Below are 10,521 nucleotides of genomic sequence, written 5' to 3' on the forward strand. Positions count from 1 at the left end.
CTCCTCCTGGGAGTCGAAGGCACGGACCCAGGCGACTCCGTGGGCTGGGACGAGCCCCCCAGGCTGGGGCACTCTCGGGGGTCTGACCTTCCTGCCTGTGCCTGGGCTGAGCGTGGGGACGTGGGGGACGGTGCCTGTCCCCTCGGCTCACCCCTGCCAGGGTGGGGCAGGGGGCAGCCAGGCAGCACCCCTAGCCAGATCCTGTCTCCTGCTTCTGCCAGACACCCCGTCCTGCCCCCAACCCACAGATCTGTCACCCAACCTCTACCCTGACACCCCAGCGCTCTCTGTAGACCTCCCGGGCACCCCCTCTCCAAGGACACCCTCTCAACCCCATCACTCCCCTTAACCACATCATCCCTACCCAGGGGTCCCCCTCCACTCTTCCTGCCAGGCCAGACCCCTTCCCACCGCCCCACCTGCCCCACTGGCCCCCGGCCCTTCCAGCATCCCCCTCTCACGGCCGCCTGCCCCGGGGGAGCAGCGGCGCGGAGGGGCTCCCTGCGTCCCAGGAGGCTGCCGGGGACGGGGGGGGCCGCGGGGCTCCGTGGGGAGAGGCTCACATAAGCAAACATGCAGACAGGACAGGGACATGCCTAGGAAGAGGCCGACACCACGTCTCCAGCACCGGCAGCCAGGGCTCAGGGGTGGGCAAGGGGGAAGGGGACAAGGGGACAGGACGGGCAGCGCCCTGGGCCCAGAGTGACTGGGCCAGCGGTGGGGAGCCAGGGGACATCGCCGGGAGGAGGGTGCTGGGGGATGCCCAGGCTGGTCCCAGCGGGGACGGGTACTGGCATCATCCAGGTACCTTGGGAAGGGGGACTTGGGGCACAGGGGTGCAGGAGACATGGCTCATGCCTGGAAACCCCTCACCTCCCTGGCCTGATCCTGGCCAGAGCTGGGAGAGGGGCCCTTGGCACATCGTGAGGGTCCCAAATCACTGCGCGAGGCTTTTGCCCAGCCAGGTGCTCCCTGGGAGGTGACCAGAAAGAGAGGGTGGCATTTGAGTCCCCAAGGCCCCAGCTCCAATACCTGCGGGCATGGTGGGGAACAGGCAACAGTGCTGCCAGCCGGTCGCTGTGCTGGTGAGCGGGACCAGGCTGCTGGGGCATCGCCCCCATGAACTGGGGCGCAGCAGCAAGAAGGGACACCACGGGGCCAAGAGACGCCTGGAGCACCCCAACGCTGCTCCTCTGCCAGGCGGTCCGGGGCGGGGAGAGGGGGACCCCGCGGCGGCACGAGGCCGCCCTTGCCGGGACTGGTGTTGGCCTCACCACGGCTGCAAGGACCGACCACAGCACTCTGCGACGGCACACGGCACGCGACGAGGTAGCGACCCACCTATCCGATAGGTCTAGGGACCGCCTGCTCTCAAGGGAAGGCTGGCGGCTGGTCCGCCTGCTCGACTCGGAAGCGGACTCAGCGTCGCTGCGTCCGTTTGCGGCAGAGTCTACGCTACCATAGCGTCTGCCGGGGAGGAGAGGAAGATGATCAGCGAGGTTCCGGGCGCCACGCCGCCACCACCCGCCGCGCCCCGGCATCCCCTGCCGCCGTGGGGATGCCGGCAGGGAGGCTCCGTCCTGGTGGACGGGGCTGGCACCTTGGGCTAGATGCTGGCGAGGAACTGGGCCGTGCTGCGACCGTGGGGACAAAGCGCCGGGCAGGCGTCCCTGCCTACAGCCACGTCTGCGTCCCCAGCCAGGCCACACCCCGCTAGCTCGGCTCCCGGCGAGGACAGCCGGGGCTTGGGGGTCCTGAAGCCCAGCGAGGACAGAGGAGGGCGGTGACCCAAAAGAGCTTGAAAACTTTCCAGTGAGCAGGAAAGGCTTGGGGCCGGCACCATCCCCCTCTTCCTCGCCTCAGCATCCTTCCCGCTGTCACCCACCGCCCTGGGAGCGCTGTCCCTGGCGTCACCCCGGGGACCCGCTGGCCTCTGCCACCGGGGCGGGGATTGAGAGAGCAGGTCCCGGGGGGGAGCTGGCTGCGCCGACGCTACCTGATGGGACGCTGGTCGGAGTAGTCCATCTCGTAGCTCTGCATGGAGTCGGTGTAGGAGTCGCGGGAGCTCTGCTGCTGGTGCCTCATGGGGTACTGGTGGACGGAGGCGTTGGGCTGGGAGGTGGTGTAGTAGGGCGGCGGGATGCTGTTGCTGGTCTCGCTGCGGTAATCGCTGTCCCGATCATCCACCGTGCTGTCGGGGTCATCGTCTGCAAGGGGCCACAGCGAGTGGGACAGGGGACGGGCCCGCGGCTGTTGCAGCCAGGGATGCCCTAAATCTGCCCCGTGCTCAGCACAGCCCCGCTACTGCCACCACCGTGTCCCCACTGCTGTGGGGCCGTGCTGGGGAGACAGACCCAGGAAGGGGTGAGGGGCAAGCTGCACGTGTTCCCCTCCGCAGAAAGGGGTTTTGGGGGCTGAGGGGAGGGCGGAGGAGGGAAATGGGGTATGCAGAAGGGGGGGAGAGGAGGACAGGGTGTGGGGACCCTCCCTCTGCCCCACCAATGTCCCGCCACAGAGGCAAAGCCCGAGCTGCTCATGGCCACCAGGGCACCCCGCGGGCACAGGGCCTCATGGGGACAGTCCCCGCCAGCCTGTGGGGACAGCCCTGCCCAGGACAGGGCGCTCAGCGCCTCCATCCTCACCCAGCACAGAGCCGCAGCATGAGGCCGCAGGTTGGACCCCAGCTCCAGGTCCCCTGAGCCCCGGGCCAGGCTACAGCACAGCAAAGGGGGATGCGCTGGGGACCGCCAGGCTGGGAGAAGAGGAGGGCACAGGATACTTACTCTGCTGTTCTCCCCAGCCAAAATAATTCCAGTTGCCTACAAAAAAAAGGGGCAGAGACAATAAAGATGGAAGCAGCTCCAGGGCAGCAGCAGGAGCTGACTGGGAGGAACCAGCATCTCCCAGGCACGGTGGCACTGAGCTGGGCTGGGCACAGTGCCCCAAGATGGGTTGGAAACAGCACCAGGATGGGGCACATTGGCACTGAGCTGTGCTGGGGAGAGGGACTGGGGCTGGGCATGGTGACACCAACCCGGGCTGGGGACAGTGCTATGGCTAGGCACGGTGCCACTGAACGGCACAGGGGACAGGGCCTGGGGCTAGGCACAGAGGCACTGAGCTGTGCTTGGGACAGTGCTGGGCTGTGCCTGGCCCTGGCCTGGTTACAGAAGGGGAAACTGAGGCACGGGTCGGGACAAACCAAGCTGCCACCCCAAATCCCCCAGACCCCTCTGCCAGTGCCCCCACCAGCAGCCCCATCTCCAGCCTCGCTGCCCCTCACCCAGGCTCCCTGGGGGACCATCCTTACCAGCCCGATTGCCATGCCCCCCCACGCCCCTCTCCCCTACGGCTCAGCCCCACGGGAGGGCTCACACACTGTGGGGCAGGGAGACAGCAAAGAAACACTGGCAGACACAGGAGGGAGGATGGGAATGGGGACAGGGTGTGGGGTGAGGTTGAGCCCCACTTGGGTTGGGGTCCAGCCCCCCAAGGCAGGCACGGACCCCGCTCCTGCGTATCCCCGGTGCGGGGAGCTGGGGGGACGGGGCAGCTGGGGGGTCCCGCAGCGGGGCAGGAACGGGGCAGCACTTACAGCACTGGGAGCTGTGAACGGGCAGAGGTTTTTCCTGCTCCTCCTGGAAGGCGTACTGGGGAGAGACAGGCTGGTGAGGGCTGCCCGCTCGCAGCAGCGCTGCTCCCTGCCCAGCCCTCGCCCCGGGCCTGGCTGCACTGACTTACATCGTCCTGGTCCCGCATGGCATTGAGCTGCTCCAGCTTCTTGGCCCAATACCTGGCCTCCTCCTCGGGGATATCTGCAAGGGCAAAGACCCCAATTGGTACAGACACCCCCCCAAAGCAGCCCCCCAGCTTTTGGGGCTACAGGATCAGACCCCCAGCCCCAACCCCGAGCCCAGTGAGCATCCCTGGGGCTGGGGGGCAGGGAAGGATGCACTCCGGTCCTGGGGTGCCCGGGGACAGTACCCACCCAGCGGCAGCTCGAAGCGGGTGTCAAGGAGGATACGGTGGAAAGTGGGGTCCTTGGTGCCCGAAATCTCGTTGTCGGTCATGATGACCTGGGAGTCGAGCGTGAGCCATTCCCCAGGGCCCTCCTGTGGGGTGGAAATGGGGTGAGGAGAGCTGCCAGGGACCCCCCTTCCCCAGCCCCACAGCCCCCCCACGCAGGGTCCGGCCCCGAGCAGAGTCCTCTCCAAGCAGGGATGGGGAAGGCTCTGCCCCCCCGAAGGACAGCCCGGGGGGTGGCTACATGGGTCCGGCGGGGGGGTGGAGGTGCCTGGCTCCCTACCTCATTGGACTGCCGGATGGTCCGGAGGGGGATCCACACCGTCCCCACCATAGTGTCCCAGATGAGCCCCTTGTTCCACACCTCCACCGTCAGGCCCAGGTCGAGCCGGTTGATCTCGCTAGGGAGGGGGGAGAGGCGTCAGGTCACCCACCTCCCCAGCAGCCCCCCAGGGCCACCCCAGCCTCTGCCTGGCCCCTTGGCCCCGGGACTCGGGTGAGCCCCCCAGGGCTGGGGGTAGGGGGAGCACCGGCAGCGGGGTCCTCCCCCTGCTGGGGGGCAGGGGGGAGCAGCAGGGGTGGGGGACCCCGAGTGGCCCCTGGACACTCACAACATGAAGTCCTGCTCCCAGGAGGGCAGGTTGCCCCGCACCGCGATGGTTGTGCTCTTGACATTTTGCACCTTCAGTGTCACGTAGGTGTTAAACTTCTCTGTGGGAGCAAGCGGAGGGTGAAGTGGCCCCCAGTGCCTCCCCCACCCCCCGGACACCTGGACACCCCCCACTGCCATCCTCCCGTGGGGTCCCCCCACACTGCCCTCAGCACCCCAGCCCCAGTTGACCAGGCAGGATGGACCCTCCCACTTGGCTGCGAGCCCCTCCATCCTGCCCAGGGCACCCCCATCTCTGTGTGCTCCCCCCTCACTTGCCAAATGATGCCTCCAGAGCTGAGGCTGAGCCTGGGGTCCCCTCGCCCCCCCCCCGGCCCTTCCTGTGATCCTGCCACATCCAGCCAGCCCAAGAGCTGAGCCCCGAGCCCCAGCCCCCCCAGGGTGGGCAAGTAGGTAGGGGGGTGCTTACCTTGGGGCCCGTCGAACTTGGCCTTTTTAACTGCGGGGACAGAGAGGGAGGGAAGAGATTCAGCCTGAGAGCCCCATGTAGGGGGGCTGGGGTCCCCCACCAGGCGCCAAGGGGGTGGGGGGACCCCAGGCCTGGCCACCACCCCCCTCGCTCAGCTCCAAGGTGGGGGAAGGTGGTGGGACCCCTCCTGTTGGTGTAAATCAGGAGTCCCCAATGCCAGGCATGAGGGAGGGGGATCAGGCATGCGCTGGAGGTGGGCACCGGAGGGGAGCAAAGGCCCCCCCAAAAGTGCCACTTTGGGACAACTTGAAACCTTGCGACCCCCAATGACCAGCCTTCGCCTGTTGAGGGGTGAACTCCCCCCGCCCCCCAGCTTCTGCATTCGGATCCCTTTGGGGAAACAGGTGATGTTACCATGCACATCCCGGGGGAAAGGGGGGGTTTGGGGGACCCTTCCCCCAGCACCAGTCGCCGCCGTGGGGCACCGCCGCAGCAGCCCCAGGGTTAAGGCTCTCGCCGTCTCCCAAACCGCTGACCCAGATTTCGCGCAGGAAACCCGGGCGGGGGGGGCTGGAACCCTCCCACAGCCACGGCAGCCCCAGCTCTCCCCACTCCGCTACAGCAGGGAGCCCCAAAACACCCCCCCCGCACCCTAGACCTGCCCCCCTCCCGGGGGTACCGAGGGGCTGGTTCCCATCCCGCCCATTGGGGACCCCTCCCAACCAATTGCATGCTGGGGGGGGTGGTTCCATCTGGGCCGGATCCTGCCCAGCACCACGGGAACAAACGCCCCCGATTCTGGCTGATCCCCCCCAGCTTTACACCAGTGCTGTGAGCGGGAGGTGCAGGGGGGATTGGTCCCCAGGTTTTGCCCTGGGGAGGCAAACAGGCAGCCGGGCAGAGCCAGGTACCAACGCTACCGATGCCAGGGGTGGCGGGGCCGAGGGGTGTCCTCGGGGCTCACAGGAGCGGACCAGGCGGGGAGGGAATGACACAGCACCCGGAGAACGGTTAAATGACGCGGGTGCCAGCGGGTGGAGGACCAACGTGACCGAGGAGGGATGAAAATAGCCCAGGCGATATCAGAGGTAATTTGATTTCAGAGACGTGCCCCTCGCCAGCCGCTTATCACCCGCCGCCAGCGCTGGAGGGGCCGCGGGGGCCGCACCGGCTCCACGTGCCCGGCGGGGCTCGGAGGCGGCAACGCAGCACGAGCAGCCCCCGCCTGGCCCCAGGGTACCTCTGGGGAAACTGAGGCAGGGAGAATGGTTGGCTCAGCCTCGGCACACCGCTCAGAAAATAATTGGGGATCCTTCGGCTCGGCCGCCTGCCCTGCGCCGCCGAGAGGGTCACGCGTCGGGCGGCTCTTTGCAGCGACTTTGCCCGAAGGAAGGTCGCCAGCCGCGTCACTGGCAGCCGTGTTCCCGGGGAACCACAGAACTCCGGGAGTTGCGGCTTCACTCAGGGATGGGGGGGTTCATGCGTGGGGTTTGGATCGAGGCCAGGCACGAGGCTCTGGGATCCCAAAGATCCCCTCACATTGCCGGGTTGGGAGCCTGGGGCACTGCGTGGGGACGGCCGGCATCGCTGTGTATTATAATACTATATTATATATATTTTTAATATATTATATATACGGTATTATTCTTTATATATATGTATGTGATATGCTATTATTATAATATTATAATACAGTATTTGGTACCAGGACCTGCCTGTGGCCTGTGCTCGGAGCTGCCCAGGGACCCCCAGCGTGGGAGCTCGCCCTTGCCCCGGACCCAGAGGCACCCGCCGGGGCCGACGGCTCTCCACCAGCCGCTGCCTCCGAATCGGCAGAGCAGAGGAAGGAAAAGCTCCAAAAATACCCGAGCTGACAGGAACAAACAATTACCCAGGGAACACGTGGCTCTCCTGGCTGTCATCTACTGCCGGGGAGAAGTCCTGCTGCCACCATCTGCGGCTGACGGCCCCGAGTGGGCTGCGCTGCCCTCCCGCCCACCGACGGGTCCCCAAAGCTGGCGCAGGGGTGGCGTGTCCCGGGGTGCCACCCTTGGGCTAAATTCAACCTGAGCCCCCAGGAGGTGGGGGACAGCGGGACCCCCACGGGACCTGGGTCTCCCCACCACAGGCTGGAAGACCCAAGGTGCCTCCCAGGCTGGGGTAACCAGCCTCCTCGCGGGGGCTGTTGGCCCGTTGGGGAAACTGAGGCAGAAGGCAGCTGGCGGGGATCGGACCGGCAATGGCGTAAAAACAAGGCTGGGCTGTAGGCATCCCGCAACAGGCCTGTCTGTCTGTCCATCCCTCTGCCCATCCACCCATCCCTCTGTCCGTCCATCCATTCACCTGTCTGTCCATCCACCCACCCCTCTGTCCGTCCATCCATTCACCTGTCTGTCCATCCACCCACCCCTCTGTCCGTCCATCCATTCACCTGTCTGTCCATCCACCCACCCCTCTGTCTGTCCATCCATTCACCTGTCTGTCCATCCACCCACCCCTCTGTCCGTCCATCCATTCACCTGTCTGTCCATCCACCCACCCCTCTGTCCGTCCATCCATTCACCTGTCTGTCCATCCACCCACCCCTCTGTCCGTCCATCCATTCACCCGTCTGTCCATCCACCCACCCCTCTGTCCGTCCATCCATTCATCTGTCTGTCCATCCACCCATCCCTCTGTCCATCCATCCATTCACCTATCTGTCCATCCACACTCTCCCTCCATCTGTCCGTCTGTCCATCCATCCATGAATCCATCCATCCTTCCATCCATGAATCCATCCATCCATCCATCCTTCCATCCATCCACCCTTCCATCCATGAATCCATTCATCCATCCGTCTGTCCATCCATCCATCCTTCCATCCATGAATCCATTCATCCATCCGTCTGTCCATCCATCCATCCTTCCATCCATGAATCCATCCATCCATCCGTCCGTCCATCCACCCACCCTTCCATCCCCACCCTCTGTCCACCCACCCCTCCGTCCGTCCATCCACCCACCCCTCTGTCTACCTGCTTACGTCTCCCCACCCCTCCATCCATCTGTCCATCCGTCTCTCCATCTGTCTCTCCGGATGCCCATCCACCCGCCGTCCATCTGTCTGTCTGCCTCGCGCCGCTTCAGACACCCCCTCCCGGCCACGCACCCCTGTCCCCGCTCACCCCACACCTCCCAGGGCCACCTCAGTGCCCGTCACCCAAGCCCTTGGGGGCTGCGCGTGGCCCCGGCCCCCCGGGAGGGGCAGGGGAAGGCTGGGGGAGGCTCTGAGGTGGCACCTCCACCCCTGGGACCCCAAAAATAGGGTGACAAAAATAGCTGTCCCCAGGGAGCGGTGACAGGGGGGCGGGGGAAGCCCGAACCCGCCGGGAGCTGTTTCTCGCCATCCGCCCCCGGCTTCACTGAGGGTGTCACCGCGAGTGACGGTCCCTTGAACGGGAGTAAAGACACGGCCCCCCCCGCCAGAGGGGGGACCCCAAATCTGGGGCTGGCTGGCGTGCGGCTGGGGGGCACGCAGAGGCACGCCGGCTTTGGCACAGCTCCCTGCGTGCCGTTGTGGCACTGCCACGGGAGAGGGGGCTGTGACAGCACCTAAGGGACAAGGACACGGCGGGGGGGTGGGAGGGGGCACACCCCCCCCATCCCGCTGAGCTCAGGCAGCTGTGGGGGAGCCCCCATTTTCCTCCTGATTTCCCCCGGGGAGGGGACGCTGGTGGGGGAATCCCAGACTCCCTGTGCCCCACCTTGTCCCCAGCTGCCACTCTGCCACCTCCGTCCCGCCACCCCCGGCACCCACAGGTGCCACCCCCTCCCCATCGGGGTGCCGCAGGGCCTGGGGAGGGGGGAAAGGGACCCCCCCAGACTCCTCCCCCCCCAGACTGAGCACTCAACCCAGAGTAACCGCCAGCGAGGCCGAGCCCGAGACTGCAGGGTTCATCTGCGCACTGAGTTGGGCAGGTCTCAGCGTGCTGGGGTGCGGGGATCCCCTACCTGCGCGCTCCCCCCAGTTCCTCCCAGTATGTGGTGACCAGCAGCCCTAACTGGTCCCCCGCCAGCACTAGACCACCACGCTCCTGCCCTGACCCCCCAGCTGCCTGCAACCCCCCCAGCATCACCATGCCCGCGGTGGGACAACGCCTGCAGGGGCACAGGGGGCTGGGGGTGTAATTTGGGGGGGTTATTTAGGGGTTTGCAGGGGGGTGGGGAAATGTAGGGGGATTTGGGGGTGTGGGGGTTTTTTTTGGGTGGTGGGAATGTGGGGGTGCTTGGGGATAGATGATGCTTGGGAGTGGGGGGGTTGGGGTGGAGGTGCTCGGGGGGTGGGAATCCGGGGCTTGGGGATAGATGTGGGGCGTTGGGAGGGGCCCGGGGGGGTTCAGGGTGGGGGGTGCTTGGGAATGCGGGGGGCTGTGTCTGCGGGGTGGGGGTGCCTGGGGATAGACGTGAGGGGGGGGTGCTTGGGGTGGGGAGAGGGTGGACGGGTGGGGGTTTTTGGGGGGGGTGTCTGCGTTTGGGGGGAGTGGGGAGAGATGCGGGGGGGGAGGGGGTTCTGGGCGGGGGGGGAGAGGCTGGGGTAGGAGGTGCGGGGGGAGCCCCATCCCTCCCCGGCGCTGCCCACGGCGGGGGGGGGGGAGGACCCTCAGCGGGCGGGGTGCGCCCACCCACCCTCCCCCTCCCCCCCCCCGCTTCCCCACCCCCACTCCCGGGTCCGGCCCCGCGCGCGCCCCCGCCGGTTCATTCATAAATCCACGCGCCGTTTTTTTGTGAATGGAGCCGTTCTCACGCCCCCCCCCCCCCCCCCGCCATCTCCGCCAGCCCCGGGCGCCCCGTCGTGGGCGGGGGGGGGGGGCTCGCTGCCCCGATACCGGGGCAGCGAGCCCCCCCCCCGCCCACGACGGGGCGCCCGGGGCTGGCCCACCGCCCCCTCCCCGCGTTGTGTCCCCTCCTCCCCCGGTACCTCCGACGCAGAGCAGCGACATGGTCCCGGTGGCGGCGCCGGTGCCGGGGGCGCGGGGGGCGCTGGCCGCCGCCGCCGCTGCCGCCGCCGCCCCGGTTGACTAGCGGGCGGCCATCTTGCTTCAGCACCGGGGACAGCTCCTGACGTCAGCCCCGCCGCCCCCGCCTTAAAGGAGCCGCCCCCCCCGCCAGCCCCCTCCCTCCACCGCACCCAGAGGTGGGGATGGCGAGTCGGTTTTGGGGGTGGGGGGGGAAGCCTGGTTCTGTGCAGCCCTGAGGGGGGCTGTCCTGAACGTAGGGAGCCCGAGGGGGGTCCTGCCCGTATGGCCTCGGGGTGGTCTGTCACGTCCGCATTGCCCGGGGGAAGGGGGGGCCCCCATGGAGGGGGTGTGTGCTGTCCTACTGCTCGGGGGGGGGTGTCTGTCGTGCCCACATTGCGCTGGGGGGCTGGGGCGGTCTG

The 10,521-nt window shown here is 67.2% G+C and overlaps 1 protein-coding gene across 1 annotated transcript in view; it reads right to left on the reverse strand.

The window, feature by feature from the left end:
* The window catches only part of UNC13A (unc-13 homolog A), a 37,092-nt gene extending 27,008 nt beyond the window's left edge, over window positions 1-10,084 (reverse strand). Inside the window, exons 1-9 of the mRNA XM_075175194.1 lie at window positions 10,063-10,084; window positions 5,103-5,132; window positions 4,635-4,734; window positions 4,307-4,424; window positions 3,989-4,112; window positions 3,742-3,815; window positions 3,596-3,650; window positions 2,784-2,819; window positions 1,997-2,207 (exon numbers count right to left, since the gene is read on the reverse strand). Of these exons, the coding sequence (XP_075031295.1) occupies window positions 1,997-2,207; window positions 2,784-2,819; window positions 3,596-3,650; window positions 3,742-3,815; window positions 3,989-4,112; window positions 4,307-4,424; window positions 4,635-4,734; window positions 5,103-5,132; window positions 10,063-10,084 (770 nt within the window). The remainder of the gene's footprint in view (window positions 1-1,996; window positions 2,208-2,783; window positions 2,820-3,595; window positions 3,651-3,741; window positions 3,816-3,988; window positions 4,113-4,306; window positions 4,425-4,634; window positions 4,735-5,102; window positions 5,133-10,062) is intronic.
* Window positions 10,085-10,521: the final 437 nt, after the last annotated feature.

Source organism: Calonectris borealis, chromosome 28, assembly GCF_964195595.1.
Source record: "Calonectris borealis chromosome 28, bCalBor7.hap1.2, whole genome shotgun sequence".
NCBI lineage: Eukaryota > Metazoa > Chordata > Aves > Procellariiformes > Procellariidae > Calonectris > Calonectris borealis.